Here is a 19,504-nt window from a genome sequence, read left to right on the forward strand (position 1 = left end):
TGGTACGAGATTTGAGCATGTTAGTGCCACTTGACCAAGATAAATCCTGTTATTAGATTTTTATTGCAATAGTGGAAGTAATAATACAGTTTCTGCAAGTTTCACAATTTGGCCCCCACCCCCGACAATTTTTAAATTTTGACCCATATATGGCTACTGCCCCCTTGTTTAATCTATCGGTGTGAAATAATTTGAATCCCTTATTGGATATTTGGCTAATATTTTAGTTTTCTACATTCATCCATTTTTGGTTTACTGTGGCAATATCTAGTATTTTTAAATACTATTTAAATAGTATTTTGTTTCTAATACTGTACTACTCATATTTGTGCAATACACCTTAAGGGCACTCACTATGTTGAGGCCCGCCTCTGTCCCTATTCCTTTCACCAAAACTTTTCCACGGCCAGCACCCGCTTTATGACCTTCGTTCACAAGCCATTATCAAGTAACAGTTTAAGCCCAAGCTGCAGCTAATAGAGTTGCATAAAAATTAAAAAAAAAAAAAAAAAAAAAAAACGGTAATTTTTTTAATAAACATTTTCTATGGAATGATAAAGCTCTACGATGTACAGTATTAGTTTAGGATTTTTTTTTATATTAAATCAAATATAACAAATGACCAAACTTAAAAATAGGTGTCCAAGTTTCATAAGCCAAGAAGTGTGTGGTCTCCAGGCACGACACGCATGCTATTACCCTCTTTCCTACTTTCGTGGCGAGGGACGCCTGCAGTTTAAAGAAATAATAGGCGAGCAACATGATAAAGATTATAATTGTAAACATTTTTGTCATTTATTATACAACATAATTCATAGTACGAAGTACATTATGAATAAGCATCCACTACCACTGAAGCATTATTATTTTCCCTTTGCACTAAATTTCAAATAATTTAACAAACATTAAGAAATGTGAGCTGCCAGTCAGATTTTACCGCTGAATAAATGGAATACTATAAAGTACTGTACACCAATACTTTTGATTAAATAATACTTCCATGTCAGTATTTCCATTTCATTTAACAAACCTAGTACAAATGAATAGGGACAATAAGAACTCGTGCCCAAAGAATAATCTTGATAAAAGGTACCATCCACGTCTTGTAAGGATGACTGAAAAGACTGAACCACCCACGAATATTTTCATGTGGCGTGAAAGGGCACTGAACACCTGCAAGTTGATCATATCGGCCGACGAGCCACAGCCCATACAGTCAAAAAATTTAAACAAAAGTATTCAAGACATGCCTCTGACGTATCATAGTAGTGTATTTTTTTGCATTTGTTCCTGCTGATAAGTTTACAGTTGGACCTTCGGATAAAGAGCTTGACAAGAAGGGTGGAGTGCTCCATGTCCAATATGTAGCCAGGAATGTATGGATAAGGATCTTTGAATAACCTTCCCGTTGGGAAATGAAGAAGCAGCATCTGTGATGGAAAATTATGCTTATTTTGTGTGTAGTAGGGATGAAAATGTAAAAATTAATTTGAATAGCAGGCTACAATATCACTAATTTTAATCTTGGTACTTTTTTTTTAACGTTTTAAATTCTATGTACATTATATTTTTTTATTTTTTGTAAACAACAAATTTATAGCATTCAAGGTGGCCACAGAACAGTAGTATTCATTCTACTCTTATAACAAAAAAACATATCTAATACGAGTTATAATACAAACTAAAAGTATAAGATACTTAGCAGTCAAGATTTTCATAAATATATATGATGTATCTTAAAAAAATTGTTGCAGTTTATAAAAGTTGAAATCTGTTTTAGAACAATGACAAGTAGATGAATGCTCTACTTGACAATCTTAAACACCACCAAGAAAAATATCCTGCAAATAGGAGGACCTAATGTAAAACCCCATAAAACTTAATCAATCAATATCTCTCTCTCTCTCTCTCTCTCTCTCTCTCTCTCTCTCTCTCTGCCCTCTCTCTCTCTCTGCCCTCTCTCTCTCTCTGCCCTCTCTCTCTCTCTGCCCTCTCTCTCTCTCTGCCCTCTCTCTCTCTCTGCCCTCTCTCTCTCTCTGCCCTCTCTCTCTCTCTGCCCTCTCTCTCTCTCTCTGCCCTCTCTCTCTCTCTGCCCTCTCTCTCTCTCTGCCCTCTCTCTCTCTCTCTGCCCTCTCTCTCTCTCTCTGCCCTCTCTCTCTCTCTGCCCTCTCTCTCTCTCTGCCCTCTCTCTCTCTCTGCCCTCTCTCTCTCTCTGCCCTCTCTCTCTCTCTCTCTCTCTCTCTCTCTCTCTCTCTCTCTCTCTCTCTCTCTCTCTCTCTCTCTCTCTCTCTCTGCCCTCTCTCTCTCTCTGCCCTCTCTCTCTCTCTGCCCTCTCTCTCTCTCTGCCCTCTCTCTCTCTCTGCCCTCTCTCTCTCTCTGCCCTCTCTCTCTCTCTGCCCTCTCTCTCTCTCTGCCCTCTCTCTCTCTCTGCCCTCTCTCTCTCTCTGCCCTCTCTCTCTCTCTGCCCTCTCTCTCTCTCTCTCTCTCTCTCTCTCTCTCTCTCTCTCTCTCTCTCTCTCTCTCTCTCTCTCTCTCTCTCTCTCTGCCCTCTCTCTCTCTCTCTCTCTGCCCTCTCTCTCTCTCTCTCTCTCTCTCTCTCTCTCTCTCTCTCTCTCTCTCTCTCTCTCTCTCTCTCTCTCTCTCTGCCCTCTCTCTCTCTCTCTGCCCTCTCTCTCTCTCTCTGCCCTCTCTCTCTCTCTCTGCCCCCTCCCTCCCTCCCTCTCTTTCTCTCCCCCCCTCTTTCTCTCTCCCCCCCTCTTTCTCTCTCCCCCCCCCCTCTTTCTCCCCCCCTCTTTCTCTATATCTCCCCCCCCCCTTTCTCTCTCCCCCCCCTTTCTCTCTCTCCCCCCCCCCCTTTCTCTCTCCCCCCCCTTTCTCTCCCCCCCTTTCTCTCTCTCCCCCCCCTTTCTTTCTCTCTCTCTCTCCCCCCCTTTCTCTCTCTCTCTCCCCCCCTTTCTCTCTCTCCCCCCCCTTTCTCTCTCCCCCCCCTTTCTCTCTCTCCCCCCCCCTTTCTCTCTCTCCCCCCCTTTCTCTCTCTCCCCCCCTTTCTCTCCCCCCCCCTTTCTCTCTCTCTCCCTCCCCCCTCTCATTCTCTCCAGACCTGTGGAGGACCGCTGCGGCTAAAGCTGCCGAAATCTTAAGGAAATGTATGACCAACAAAACCTCAAGCCAAGAACCCACCCAACACATTAACATATTACAGTACATTGTTGATTCTGTAATCAACACCAATATGTTTGCTACAGAGTCAACAAGAGTTATATGATGGGTACAGAACCACCAGACGACAAACCACCCACGCAGCAGCAGTTTTCTACTCACTTGTGCCACTAAACAAAATGTCAAAGTGATCAACACCTAGCAAGATTTCTCGGGCTAAAGTGTTATTAAACAGGCCACTGAACGTGCAAATGTTAGTAAATTTAATAGTATTAACACTTATTTCAAACCATAAGCCATCGAACAATGTAAACTGAATTACTATTTTCTTCTCCTCTGTAGAACTTTTAGATACAGGGAAGAAAAGTCATAAGTAACAGAGTCCCTAATCATGTAGGGATCTATAGAAATTAGATTGCAGACAAATTAGCCAACGTGGGAACACAAAGAGACTGCACATATTAGCACCAGCCAGCATCAGTGATAGTGAATATGAGCACATTGATTTTTACCGAGCACACAGCTCTAATACATCCCCCAATAACTGCCTGAGACAGAATGCCAGATTGGAATCAACATGAAAAAAAGTGAAAAATTGGGACACTACCAAGTGTACATGAATTTAATCAATAAAGCACTTTCTCAACTGTAAAAAGTTTCAGCAGCTATGGGGCCACCAACAAAACAAGACTCTCACTGGTAGAGGTAGCAAAAGATATTACAGTACAGGAAAATAAACACTGGGCAAATGTACCAATTACTTTGTATTCCTATTCTCATTTACGCTGCATTCAATTAGATTTACGCTCAATTTTCTAAGACCGATGCATTCTTAAGAAAACTTTATTGGTCTGATTTATAAAAAAAAAAAAAAAATTCTAATGCTTTTGTCCATGTCGAGGTGTAGTGGTCTAGGGCATGTACGAGCTCGAACCCTCCTAATGGCTCAGTGATTTTCTCTTAAAATTTTCTAAGATTGAATTTGGTGATTTTGCTGTGCCGGTACTTTGTGTTTTTTTTTTTTTTTACTTTTTAAAGTTAGTGACTTAAAAGATACAGCAAGTGTTCACTCACTAATGAAGATAATTATTATCTCTGAAAATTAATTTTACTTAAGAAACCAAGATTGTTTGGTGATGCATTGAAGTTCTGGACAATACCTATTTGGTTTCTGCTTAAGACACCTAGGTATACATGTTATAACTAACTTAGCTCGTGTATGTTACAAAAGTATACAGCAATTGCCTCATTGTAACCTATTAATATACTAAGTAGTATTATCACCACTTGGTCGTATTAACATTTCCTCAAAATGCAATGAATTTCAATTTTTTAAATTGTAAACTATACAGTACTTGCACTAAGTCAAGTGTAAGCATGCTGAGCATCAAGGTAACCACCTGAGCAGCACCTACCCTGTGCTAGTCCACTAGTGTACGGTATAGAATGTTATCAATCCCGTAACTGTCGCGGTCAGGAAGCTCGTATTTAGCCTTTTCGAGGTCTCCCTCAGGCCAACTACTGACCTTTCCCAGGATACAATCCACAACAGTTACAAAACTCCCCGATAACTATTTTACTTCTAGGTAAACTGATGCATTAGGTATAAGAAAACATGCCCAACGATTTCTGTCTTGCCCAGGGATTGATCCAATGTCCGTCGGTTTAGAGTCGAGGACGTAGACTACTGTGATTAGTCAAAAAATTAAACATTGAAATGAATACAAAGTAATATGGAAAAGTATGTGCTGGGAGCACCCAAGGGTTAAGTGTGGACACGACCCTTGGCTCAGGAAGGATGTTTGTCCAACTGGGTTATGTTTATTTTTTTGCAGTTTTATCTTGTACAGAGAAATTGCTTTATTATACATAATAAAATGATTATTAATTGCCCCAAAGAGACCATTAAAAGTATTGGATGGCCATAGAAAGCTAATTGAACCTTCATGGAGAAGGAAACCAAAAAAGTTAAGTATTTACCTTAACATCAAATCTACGGTCGTGAATAACATCAGCAATTCTGTCTTCGTCGTTGTCGACACCAGTGGCTGAGGTGAGGAGGTCAATGGAGGTGATGTTGGCAGCCAGCAGGAGGGTGGAGAGCGGCATGCACGGCACACCCACACTACTCCCTCGCTCTTCATCCTGCAGTTACACATACATCACGCATCACCGCTTGCCAACTTGTAATTTAATCTAGCAATCCATGTGATTCATATAAAATCTTATTTACTACAAAACAAAGAGATCCCTAAGAAACCAAGTAAGTTTCAATCTCAAAGATAAGACACATATGCGGCGAGCCAGTTTCATAATTTTCTTTACTTATGCACACCGCTTCCCCTTTCCCATTCAGTGGGCGGCGGTGGAAATATCACCCACTTTATTACCTATAGTTAAAAAACCGGGATTATTTGGCTAAAATTTCTGGTAGCAGATAGTTTTGAATAAAATATCTACATATTTCTTGAAGATCTGTTATAGAGTTCTCTTAAATTCAAGTACAGGGGGTATCTTGTCGTACTCCATCACAGTGACGGAGGGTGTGTGAATAATTTGTTGACCGTTTACAAAATACCTGTTGATGTGGTCAAGTCCACGTCAACAGGTAATTAAAATTTCTAAGATACTTATAGTCTACGCCGAGCAGTAGGAACATCTAGAAGTCAGCTGCTTTTATTGGATGATGCATACGTTTAGCTCTTCTTGCATGATACTATGACGATAGATGGAATTGCTAGCGTAGATTTTACTTTGCCTCAGACCTACAAGGTTTTGTTTAAGTTCCTTGTGTACTATTGCTGTCAGGTTGCTTATAGGTAATCCAAGGTTATAGTTATCGCCTCCTTTGAAGGTAGAAGCTTTAGCTAACTCATCACCTCTATCATACACACAAATCACAATAGAGTGATATATCAAATGAACAAATCCTCAAGGGCCGTGTTGAGGGTTCGAACCTACGCACGGGATGTTCTCAACTGCGCCTTAGTCAACTGTACCACGACATGGTAAAAGAGTTGCAACCTGGAGTGCTACTGCCCTCACGAGGAGGATCCCGAAACTTCTCCAAAGCCCAATCGGGTTTTCACACTATTTCCCCGGGTGCATCGGGATTGGCCTTTGTGGATTTGTTCACCTCTATCATGCATTTGGAGGTTAACACGAGATGGAATTCTCATGGAATGGACTGCTACCATCATTACCATCATACCATCATACAGTAAGATACAGTATATCTTACTGTATTTGTATCAAGATTCAGACATGTTATAATTGTAAATAAAAATAAAAAAATAACTTGAAATTAATGTGCTAAGTTTGGGGACTTTTACCATTTGAGTGCAAGAAATATAGCAAACAGTTCGGTGTGAAGGATTGCCCACTCAATATATGCCATCACCCCATGACAGGACAACTGCGCTGCCAGCCGCACCAGTGCCCCACTGGTGAAGGGAACCATCAGTGTATGACTGAAATTTGTCAATTTCAATTAAAAAAATATAAAAAAAAGTTAACCCAATTAAAAAAAGTGATATTTGATCATAATTATCCGTGTCATCCACTGAGGCAATTTTCATTAATTTTAGTGATTGAAGTGATTTAGTGATTACGATACGCAAGAGTAGATAGTGGTACTGTCTATCTCTGATACGAGGAAGAGGCGAGTAATGGTGAAAGGACAATACTTTATGCAAATGAATTCCTATCTTCCTTAGGCTGGATTTTCTTTGACTTATAATACCTCTGATTTGTTTTTATACAACGTTGTAAATTCACCTCCTAATTTGACCTGTTATTCTATTATCCTTAATTTTATCGGCTATCATTCTATCTATGGACAGGGCCGGATTTCCCAATATGCCAAGTAGGCCATGCTCCAGGGGCCACCAGCACAAGGGCTCCACCAGTACTTGTTTGTTCTTATACAAGTACAGTATAGGAAAATGGCCCCAATGTATTCCTCTGCAAAACTATGAACATAACACTGAAAATTAATCATTACATATTTGTTCTTAGTTTGTTCAATGGTTCCACAAATAAGATTCAAATCAGTAAAAGTACTGCAATATCCTACGGAAAAGTGTGAAGTCAGAATGTGCGTAGCCCCTGTGTGTGTGTGTGTGTGTGTGTGTGTGTGTGTGTGTGTGTGTGTGTGTGTGTGTGTGTGTGTGTACGTACGTGTACGTGTACGTGTACGTAACCGGTGTGTGCACGTGTGTTAATATACTGAGAAGTGAGCCAGTGTGGAAATATATAGTGTCGTCGGATAAAAACACATAATACTGACCCCAGTGAGTGTTTCGTCACTCAGTTTGCTGCGAGCCATCAGCAGCTGTAGGAAGTGCTCCGGTAGTCCCTCCTCCAGGTCCCGCAGCCAAAACATTTTCTGTGCAATACAAGTAGTAATTCATTCCATGAACAAGGCACTAATGACATATTTAGAAGATTAATTGGCTTTGAATATAATACATTATGGTGGTTGATGACTAGTTGTGGTCAGCAAAACCTGTAGATGTGACCAGCCAAGGGCGAGACTGTGTCCATGCACTTGCCCATCCAGTTTCTAGGTATTGTTAATCCTGAGTGATACGCACAGTGTCACGCCAATGACATATTTAGCAGGATATATTAAATCATCGTTATTATTCATATACAATGTCCTGGCATAATAGCATTTTATATATATACACACAAATGTATATATTTTAATAAAACTAAAAAAATGATCTGAATGGGAGTACGAACACATATACGGTATATCTATATATAAATTAGAATGGCTATCTGAGGTTGGAGGCCAGATACTTGGGGTGGGTGTCATGATGCTTCACCTAATTTGTAACAGTATTGCTGCCGAGTAAGTGGCCAATAAAGTCGACTGATGTTACCACAAATGAAACTAATGTTCCTGGACACCAACCCACCCTCCTGTTGAGATAGTTTTTGTAACCACGTGCACCATAGTACAGACATTGACGTATTAAACAATTAGATAATGGAATTTGGTACTATTCACTTTACAGAGTCCAAAAAATGAAGCTAAAAACTAACATTCCTAGGCCTAGTATAGTACAAACATGTACTATATTAGGCCTCTGATAGCGTGTATTAGGCCTTGGAAGGTTAGGTTAGTCTAGGTTGTCTTTGCAACAAATACAAAACCTTTTTCTGGTTTGTCCAAATTCAATAGTACAGATTTCGACTTTCGAATGGCAGTGTAAGTCAATATATGAACTATGGTCCTCATCATTACAATAAGTACTACCAAAACAGGAGGATGTGATGTTGACACTGTCAAGGAACTAGACTGAAATTTATATATATATATATATATATATATATATATATATATATATATATATATATATATATATATATATATATATATATATATATATATATATATATATATATATATTTACTTTGTTTTTATTATAATACAAAAAAAATATTTTCACTGTGCAAAATTTAAAACAAATTTTATCATACTTTGCCTTTGATATGTATTCATGATGTCATTCTTCCCCTCATACTACATATCCTCCCCTTTATTCCACGGCTTTTCTTCCTTCTCTTCCAACATTCCATCCCTCCCTCCCCCCCCCCCCTCTCTCTCAGATGAACCTACGACACCCGCCATGAGAGTATCTCATACCTTTCCATCTGGGAAAGTTGGGAGACATTAGCCCCAAGTTCCAACCTCGTACACAGACATTAATTATTATATCTATAAAATAAAATAAAAATGTATACTGGGAGCATACTCCAAGTATATGTGAAAATATATGATTAAAGTACTTGGGGCTTACATTTGCAGGATAACCGTAGTGGATGCAGACGGGGGCGGTCCAGGCGTTGCGGCGGCGCTCCTGCAGGATGCGGAAGGAGCGAGGGTCCGGCTCTATCAGTAGACCCGTCCAGCTCAGGTTCTTCTCCAGCATCAGCGTCTGGCTCATGAACTCTCCGTCCACAGCACCCACCTCCACGAACACCCCGGGAGCCTGTAAGTTAATGGGTCTCAGTGACCTCCACCAACACCCCGGGAGCCTGTAAGTTAATGGGTCTCAGTGACCTCCACCAACACCCCGGGAGCCTGTAAGTTAATGGGTCTCAGTGACCTCCACCAACACCCCGGGAACCTGCCTGGGTTACAGTAACACACACAGTATATGGGCAGAGGCCAGAGTGTGTAAAGTTTAGAGGAAGCAGTACATTGAACTTTACATTAGGAGTACAGAAACACACATTACGTATACTGTATTTATACTATCGACTAGATTAAAGCAAATGGGGATTAAAGTTACGTTAATTGTTAATTAAAAGTTAATAGTTTTACAAATAGAAATGCAGGATTAAGCGAATTGCTTCTAGTTCCTGAGGAACTCTTCCTTTTCTCGACTGAAAGGTTCGTTCACTTAACTAACACTGGCTATTTGACAAAAGTGTCACTAGTGACACTAGAGCAGGTGTGGGCAACATGGCGTCCTGAACACAGGTACCCGAGTACATACGGCGTGCACAATAATGTATGTTAATACTCCCTATCTCGGTAACTAATCTTTGTTGATAAATGTGAACAAGCTCTCAATTTTTTGGGGCAAGATGACCCTGGAAGTTCTGTACTGGAGTTAGTTACTGTAAGAGCTTCTCGTCCACTTTACCCTAGACAATAAAAACTTGGGCCGTAGCCAAGGCCTCTTTTCGACTGGAGGAAAAGATAACACCAAGGCACTCTCTGATATGGCACCAGGGTACAGTCGAAGGGCAACCCAAGTTTATCATCAGGAAGGTCAAACTTCCCTCCAGCTCCTTGTCTTAAAAACTACTCTTTCTGCTGGTAGTGGGGGCACTGATTACCTTACACTCTTCTTACATTAACCAACCTAATCACGTTCACAGTAACACCTTTAAAATGCTAATGAGTGGAAGTAATGAAAGTATTCTCTCCACCTACTTTTAATTTCCCTTCTACCATTTAACATTTTCCAAGTCCCCCCCTCCCTCCCTCCCTCTTTCTCCACCTCTTTACCGACCAGCAATCCTCCTGCTCCTCTAGTTATACTCAAGACAGTCTTAACTACTGTGAGTGACAAAAAATGCTGAAGACCCAGTCCAGTGTAACTATATTACTTTAACTTTCTCAGATCGTCTCCATCCAATTAATATTCCGAGGAGCCACTGAGGTGGCCAACCCAGATGGTAAGTAGAGCGGTCCTTACCTGGCCCTCCCAAATCTTCTTCAGTTGCTCCTGCACCACGCACCAGTCTACCAGCCTGTTCCACACGGGCTCATAGATGTCAATGGGCGTCCTGTCAGGGTGGGCGGGTGGTGGCGTGAGGTAAGTGTCTCTCACCATGCTTAGCAGCACCGGGTCTGTAATATTGGCTGGGCCGGAGAGGTAGACGCCCAAGCATTCTGTCACGGAGACGACACCACCAGCAATGTTACCACTCCGCCTTTACCACTTGTATGATTATCATAAATCATAGGATAATATATCAAACAGTTGAATAAGCAGGTTACGAGTGGCAAGTGATGAGATGGTTACGTACGCAGGTTGCAGGCGTAGTTGGTCCAGGGCAAGAGAGAGTGGTAGTTGGTGAGAATGTAGTGGGAGACGAGGACGGCTGCAGACACGGCCAGCACCAGCGTCAGCACCACGTTGCTCTGGTACACGCCCTGCCAACACCACCACCGGTAACAACTCTATATCCAACCCTTTAAAATACTGAACAATATGCACGCTATTAATTATATAAACCCATGGAACCACCCACCAGCCGAAGTCGTAACTGCGAAGACCTTACTTCAGTTCAAAATCCAGATGGGGAAACAAAATCAGGAACAATGTAGTGAGGGACATTTGACAAGCCGCCCGCTTCCTGTCCTTGTCGAGGCTTCAAGATAGCATCCCTCGGGAAAATTCAGGTAAAAATTTCTATATTACAAAGTAATGAAACCCAGGCATTATGACAACGCTCGTACACCAGCTACACCTAAAAACACACACACACACACACACACACACAGGTCAGTCTTTGGACCTATACTGTTTCTGATATATGTAAATGATCTCCCAGAGAGGAGAGACTCGTTCCTCTCTGTTTGCTGATGGTGCAAAAATTATGAGGAGGATTAAGTCAGAGGAAGATAGTATGAGGCTACAATGATCTAGACAGACTGAATGAATGGTCCAATAAATGGCTACTAAAGTTCAACCCGAGTAAATATAAGGTAATGAAACTAGGTGGTGGAAACAGGTCAGACACAGGATACTGAATGGGAGATGAAGTCCTCCATGAAACGGATAGAGAGAAAGATCTAGGAGTTGATATCACACCAAACCTGTCTCCTGAAGCCCACATAAAAGAACTAACATCGGCGGCGTATGTGAGGCTGGCTAACATCAGAACTGCTTTCAGGAACCTGTGTAAGGAACCATTTAGAACCTTGTACACCACATATGTAAGACCAATCCTGGAGTATGCGGCCCCAGTATGGAGCCCGTATCTTGTCAAGCACAGGACTAAGCTGGAAAAAGTTCAAAGGTATGCCACTAGGCTAGTCCCAGAACTAAGATGCACGAGTTACGAGGAAAGGCTGCATGAAATTAACCTAACGTCGCTGGAAAAAGGTGAGCTCTGGTAGACATGATCACTACCTACAAAATTCTAAGAGGAATCGACAGGGTAGATAAAGGCATTGTTTAACACGAGGGGTACTTGAACAAGGGGACACAGGTGGAGGCTGAATATCTAAATGAGCCACAGGGACGCTATAAAGAAGTTTTCAGTGTCAGAGTAGTTAACAAGTGGAATGCATTAGGCAGTGATGTGGTGGAGGCTGACTCCATACACAGTTTCAAATGTAGATATGATAGAGCCCAGTAGGCTCAGGAATCTGTACACCTGTTGATTGACAGTGGAGAGGCGGGACCAAAGAGCCAAAGCTCGACCCCGCAAGCATAAATAGGCGAGTACACACACGCACACAAAATCACCACACAACCATTATGCCTCAGATCTCAAGATACATCGTAATATTAAAGTTTGACAACTTGAAAATCACTTCGTCTGACACCAATATAAAGTTACAATAGTTAATAATTAAGTTAATAATTAGTTAATAACAATAACTGAATATATCAATTCACTGTAAAGGAGGTAAAGCAGTATATCCCACCATTGTAATGATTAGAGCTACACTGCTCCACGTCGCCCACCTACCAATATTTATCCCGGCTTTCCTGTTAACTTTCCTCATGGAAGATTACGGAGACAGCTCCGGCCACACACTCTACCGGGGGGGGGGGGGGGGGGTGTTAGGTAGAATATGACCGAGTGGTTTGCTCCAGCACCTCTGTCATCCCCCCCTTCCTCCTTGCAGGAGTGCCGAGAGCCACAACTAGTCAGTACTTGGCAGGGATACTAGAGCAAGGATATGCCCGGACGAGTCGGCCCGCGACAACCCCTGGCGCTCGCCACTTGCAATTTCACATCTTCCAAACAACTCCCAACTGGTTCTCCTTGCCTCACCTCGTCTTCCTAAAGTCCTATTGCCACCATTCCTTCCGTACAGTCGTAGTGGCTTGGCGCTTTCCCCTTCCCTTCTAATACGTGTCATACATGATCCTTGTAATATAGCCGACACGTGTAACAATTGTGATGTTTATTCAGACTATGATGGGTATGAGAGTGCAGCGTACCAGGGAGTACAGGCATGAAAGGGGTGTTGAGAGCGGCTATTAGTGTAGGTGAACAAATCCACAAGTGCCGTGATGAGCGTTTGAACCCCCTCATCAACAAACTAAGAGTTTGTTCATTTGATGCATCACGCTATTGTGATTTGTGTTGTATTAGTGGAGGTGTTGTGGTGTGGGCGCTGTCCGAGTCCACCCACCATGTTGTGGGGCCACCATCAACAACCTCCCCTCCGACATACTTTATAATAACAACAAAAATACATTTAGGAGTAACGATAGTCATACTGCAAGTTTCAGAGAGACGCAACTGTGCCATCGCCAAGTGTTGACAGTATTAGTTACTGTTGTAACAGTGGTAGTAGTAACAGAGGTAGCAATAACGGGGACAACAGTAACGCTTTACATCTATACCTTATAAAAGTGAGTAAGTGAATAAGAGTGAGTGAGTGAGTGAGTGAGTCTGTCATAATAGGAGGGTCATTTGAGCGGTGTAATCGTGGGAGCAATGCAATACAAAAAATTAAAATAAATTAATAATTCATTGTGTAACCCGCCCTCAGACCAAGTCCATTCCATCCAATTTTTTTTTTTTTTTTTTTTTTATTTTTAAAACAGAGCAAGTACAGCGTATAGTAACCATATAAACAGGAAAGCACAGAATAACGAAGAACATAGAATAACAACAACACAGATAACAAGTAACACAGACCAACACAAAAGTGTAAACAAAGAATAACATAAAACACATAAGAACACACACACACAAAAACAAAAGCAGCACTACCCAGACGGGGCGTGCCAAAAGCGTCAGTAATTACAAAAGCGCACAAGGAGCACAATAAACCAAGGGTAAATTATAAACAAGAATACACATACAAGAAACACATACAAAAATAACACAAACGCAAAACACACGCACCATGCGCCACACCACACAACAGCAGACAACACACCATAACAAACATGTCAATAAACACAATAACAAACATGTCAATATAACACTGTAAATACAACACAGTAAGGAAATGCAGGAAAATAACAATGGAATACAACAAAGCAAAACACAGCACAGTACATAAAATAAAGGAAACAGAACACATTAGCATTACATAGTAAAATAACATAGTAAAAAAGAAAGGAATCGGTATAGTACAAACCGACATTGGAACATATAACACAGTAAAATGACACAGATAACAGAAAAAAGTGTAAAAAAAAACATAGACACACAAACAAACAACACATGCCACCCATACGGGGTGTGCCAACAGGAACCATAATGAAAAGCACATAACACATGGCAACAAGACAAAATGACAAACACAAGCATACAAAAACACACAACAATGGAACACACACGAAACAAACACAGCCACCCAGCACACAACCCCGACCCCCACAGACAGAGGACGGCCAGCCACCAAGCAGAAAAAAAAAACACCCACGCACCGGACACATCAGGAGAGAGACAGACATGCCACACAACACCACAACACACCCATACCCACCCACACACAAACAAAATCCTGCCACACAAGGTAACCAAGCAAACCCCAGTGCACACAAACCCCAAAGACAAACAAACACAGACCCCCCAAACCCCCACCCACCAGAGGGAACCGAACCAAAGGAACACGCACACACACACACACAACCACACCCACAGGAACCCACCACCTACACCAACGCAGCACCCCGGACATACTCGACCGTGAACCAAGCATCAAAAACCCTAGGAAAGGAGCGACGCAACCACCACATAGTATAAGACAGACGGCCTTTCAAAAAGCCCAAAATCCTCCCCACCCCATACCCCTCCATCCTACCAACCCATAAACAAAAAATATAGTCCGCTAACAACACCCCGAGCGTGTTACGCACCCGCCTGGAGCCCCGAGGAAACGAAAAAAACAAAAACCTCAATAGGTCGACCTGCACCCCTGGACCACAAAAGGCTGCAATGACATCCCGCAACCACCCAACCAAACCCTGAACCCGCGCACAAAAATAAAAGACGTGCAACCGAGTCTCACGTCTCCCACAATGAACACAACCATCAGAGGCGACCAAACCCAACATAAAGAGCCTTGCATTCGTAGCCAAAGACTCGTGCAAATATCGAAAAACCAACTCACGCGTCCGTGGCGCAATACACGGCCCACTCAACGCCTCCCACACATTCCCCCAGTCGAAACAAGGGTACAAACTTTCAACCCTGGGAGGCACCCGAGAGGCAAGCGCCCCATACACCTCCCGACAACCAAAAGAGACAAACCCATGAAAGCGACAAAGCGCCCGAAGGATCAAAACCGCCCACGAATACACTGGAGGCGTATACATGGCCACCTCCTGGCAACGATCCAGATCAAGCAAAAAACTAAACCTCATAGAGCAGTAAAACAACCCCAAGGAGTTTAACCCACCCCCTAACACCAAACTCCTCCGCACCGACCCCCAAAACAAAGCCAACGCCTTCACATAGACATCAGGAATACCAATTCCACCTTCTGACACCTTAAGACATAACGTAGATCGACGAACCGGATGATACCGGCCACACCACACATAACGATACACCAAACCCTCCAGAGCGCGAGCCTTCCGCCGATCCAACGGAAAACACTGCGCAACAAACCAGACCCGCGACAAAACCTTACAAGACACGACAATCGCCCGCTGGTAAATAGTCAGGGCCCGTTGCGACAACATCCCCACAGCTACGCCCACCCCCCGCGAAACTGCCTCCCAATTAAACTCCAAAGACTGCACATACGACCTAAACCACGTAATCCCCAGAACCCGAATGGACTGAACCACCGGAAACCACGAACCAGACCACACCAAACGAGAGGCCCAACCCCCCAACCCCAGAAGACAAGACTTTCCACGATTGACCAAAGCCCCTGTAGCCGATTCAAATTGAAAAACCAAATCCTGAACAGCAGGCACAGAACCCTCAGAGGCAACAAACAAGACTGTGTCGTCCGCATAACCACAAATCTTGAGGGACAAGCCATTCGGCAAACACGGCGAGACAACTGAACGACAAGCACGCACTGCGCGAACAAAGGGCTCCTGAAACAGAATATATAGAAGCATCGACAGAGGACACCCCTGTCGAACCGAACGCCGAAGAGCGAAGGGAGCACTAAGGAACCCATTGACACACACCCTACTACTACAACCAGCATACAACATCCGTATCCAGCCCACAAACTGGGGCGGGAAACCAAACCTCTCCAGGACCCGCAAAACAAACCCAATCGGCACGCGATCAAAAGCCTTGGACCAATCCAGGCTTATCATGGCCGCGGGAACACTAGACTCCTCCACATAGAGGAGCAAATCCCGAAAAAGGGAATTACATTGCACCAACGACCTACCCGGAACGCCACAAAACTGACCCCAAGAGATCACCGACCCCACAACCGAGCGCAAACGTCCAGCCAACAACTTAGAAATAATCTTGTAATCCACATTTAGCAATGTAATAGGCCGCCAATTTGCAAAAAAACGTAAATCCCCCGGCTTCGGAAGAAGCCGCACAAGACCATCATTTTGCGAAACAGACAGAGACAAACTCCGAAGACAAAACCGAACCACCTCCAAAAAATCGGCACCAAGTACATCCCAAAACTCAACATAGAACTCCATCGGAAACCCATCCGACCCTGGAACCTTACCACGACGAAAGGACCGCACAACCCCCCAGAGCTCCGAAGGGCTTACCTCCCGCACAAGACCCACACAATCCAAACCCGACAACCCCGGTGCACAGTGTTGGAGGAAGGACTCCATCAACCCCTCATCCCCCCCAACCACCCCATACAAAGACTCTAATTCACCACGCACATGATGCAAAATCGCCCCCGTGTCCGACACAACCGAACCGTCCGGCCGATGAAGACCTGCCAACAAAACAGAGGCACGCCCCACCCGTTCCCTCCGCAGTAAAAACTGCGAGAGCTTCTCACCACACAACCGTTCCTCCACCCCAGCCCGCACACGTACCCCCTCAGCCATCTCCTCCCTCAGCCCACAAATGAGATCCTTACACACCGAGATCTCCCGAAACCTATCTAAGCCCTGATTCAGCAACCCATACAGGCGAAATAACCGTGCCTGCAAGACCCTCAACAGACCAAACCTTCCCGACGCCTCCCGCTTCGCCACCACCCGAAAAAACGACCGACATTCCACCTTAGCCCACTCCCACCACTCCAGGACCGAGGGAAAAGTCCCCTTCCGAGCGGCCAAAACAGCCCACCGGGCCCGGAACTGGGCACACACAACAGGGCATTTCAGCAACCCACAATTCAGTTTCCACCAGCCACGGCCAACCCGCACCTGGCTGCGAATCCCCACCTGCAACACCACCATGCAATGGTCCGAGAACCCCACGGGAACCGTCTGCAACGAAAAAACCGAACCACCCCCAGTAGGCACGTAAAAACGATCGAGGCGAGAGCAAGCCCCACGCGAGAGAAAAGTATACTCCAAAGGACCCCCTTGCAACACTGCCGCATCCCGAAACCCGCAACTCTTCAAGGTAGCAGTCAAAGCCGGCGAGATATTCGCTGGACGAAGACTATTGCTATCCCGCGGCGATGTAATACAATTAAAATCCCCCCCCAAAATCATCCCCCTCGTATCGTGCCGCAAAAAATGCAGCACATCACGGGAAAAGAAAACCTCCCGGTTCTGCCTCTGCGCCGCCCCAGATGGCGCGTACACATTCAAGAGAGAGACCTCAGACCCCAAAAAGGAGACCCGAACTAACAGCACCCGACCACCTTCGTCCATCTCCGTGTGAAGCACGGAAATCGGGGCCCGCTTAGAAAGCAGGATCAACGTACCTCCACGCAAGCCACGCGAAGGGTTTAACACCACCGTAAACCCCTCAGCCAACACATGTAACAACCCCACGTCCTGCACATTGTGCTCCTGCACAAAAGCCACATCCACCCTCCACTCACGCAGCATCGACACCAGGCCCAATTGCATAGCCATAGAACGCAACCCATTCACATTCAGCGAAGCACACGTTAATGTAGGATCCATCGGGAAAAGAGATAAACCCTATCTAACCACAAAACCGTCATACCGGTCCGGCCGACACCCCGCGTACGGAAGCAGTAGCAGCCGCCACCGGGTTCCCAGGCGACGGAGACGCACTCCCCACAGGGGGGGGGAGGCTAGAGTCCTTCCGGAGCTTCACCACAAGGCCGCGATCAGCACTGCCACAGTCCCCCGGATCCACTACCGCCCACTCCGGGCCCCGTACCCCAGGGGACCCACATACGAGATCACCAGGAGGGTCCACAACACACCCTCCACCACCCGGCACCGACGGGTCTACTACAGACACCGTCACACCCTCACCATCACCGACACTCGCATCAGGCTCTAACCTCCGCACCGAAGGCCCTCGGTCCCCGGAGCGACCACTCCTGTTCGTCTTCCGGCGCTTCGTCAGAGAGCCAGGTTGACCCTGGACAGCAGTGGTGGAAGGACGACGAGAGGGGCGACCCCCTTCCAAGAACTCATCTGCTTCCAAGGGTTCCACACCACGTGCACCAGAATCTGGCGCGACATCCTCCACCGGTGACAAAACAGGGCCACGCCCCACCGAAGCGCCAACATCGACGGCTATGGCAACTGGAGGCGGATGCACCTCCACATGCGTGACCACCGCACTACCACCCACACCAGGGGGGTCCACAGACATCGGACCCGACACGTCAGCACCAGTGGGGCACACCGCACCCACAACGCCATCACCGGTAGGTGCAGGAGGAGGGTTCAACCCGGCAGGAGCATCCCCCAGGTCCACAAGGCCATGTAGAGGTGGAAAATCCTCCTCTCGGAAGACATTGACCAACCGGACGGTGCCATTACGGCAACCAGCAGCCAGGTGTCCAGCCATACCGCACCGAAAACATGTGCGCTCTTGTCCCGCATAAAAGCACTGCACCTTGAACCCCAGCAGCACCATCGACGACGGGATCGCCTTCCTCAGCTTCATGGTAACCGTGCGGATACCCATCAGGACGCCACGAAGACGGCCAGACTTCAGCACATTTGCCCGACAGGCGAGAACACTCCCATATCCTCCTAAGAACCGGCGGAGCAGGCTCTCTGGGAACTCAAACGGCAGCACCCGCACCACCACAAAAGTCACTGGAACACACAAGTCCGTTACAGTAACCGTACCCGCCGCGCCAGGCAAGGGTACAGTACGCCCATCATACTTGTCGACCATATCCCGGTACACCACAGCGTCAGTCAGCTTAACCAAGGCCCGATGTTCCCCAGCCAGCTGCACACCACACACATCTGCAGGGTTGACACCCAGCACATCCAGGAGAGCAACCTCCAACAACGAGTAGTTCACCTGACCAGAGAAGGCCAGCTCAACCGTATCCACACGCCTTATAGGCGGCATGGGCAACGCCATCCCGCCGGCCCACCAGGCCAGAGGCCCACAAAAAACGCCACCAGCTGTGTGCACGCCAAACGTCCAGGCAAGACTGAGGAGCGAATGTAAACAGAACCGCTCCGCACGGCTGCCAAACAGCCAGTCATTCCATCCAATGGTCGACCCCAAACACGCATTCATCAATTTTAACATGCTGTTCATT

At 45.2% G+C, this 19,504-nt stretch overlaps 1 protein-coding gene across 1 annotated transcript; it reads right to left on the reverse strand.

Moving 5' to 3' along the window:
* Nucleotides 1-1,156: 1,156 nt before the first annotated feature.
* LOC123764227 (uncharacterized) lies at nt 1,157-19,374 on the reverse strand. The gene is made up of 7 exons (XM_069315877.1): nt 17,968-19,374; nt 10,714-10,840; nt 10,380-10,576; nt 8,970-9,161; nt 7,448-7,546; nt 5,140-5,304; nt 1,157-1,430 (listed from the first exon to the last, which is right to left on the reverse strand). The coding sequence occupies exons 1-7, from the start codon at nt 19,318-19,320 to the stop codon at nt 1,185-1,187; spliced, it is 2,379 nt and encodes a 792-aa protein (XP_069171978.1). The 5' UTR covers nt 19,321-19,374; the 3' UTR covers nt 1,157-1,184.
* Nucleotides 19,375-19,504: the final 130 nt, after the last annotated feature.

Source organism: Procambarus clarkii, chromosome 82 (assembly GCF_040958095.1).
Source record: "Procambarus clarkii isolate CNS0578487 chromosome 82, FALCON_Pclarkii_2.0, whole genome shotgun sequence".
Taxonomy (NCBI): domain Eukaryota; kingdom Metazoa; phylum Arthropoda; class Malacostraca; order Decapoda; family Cambaridae; genus Procambarus; species Procambarus clarkii.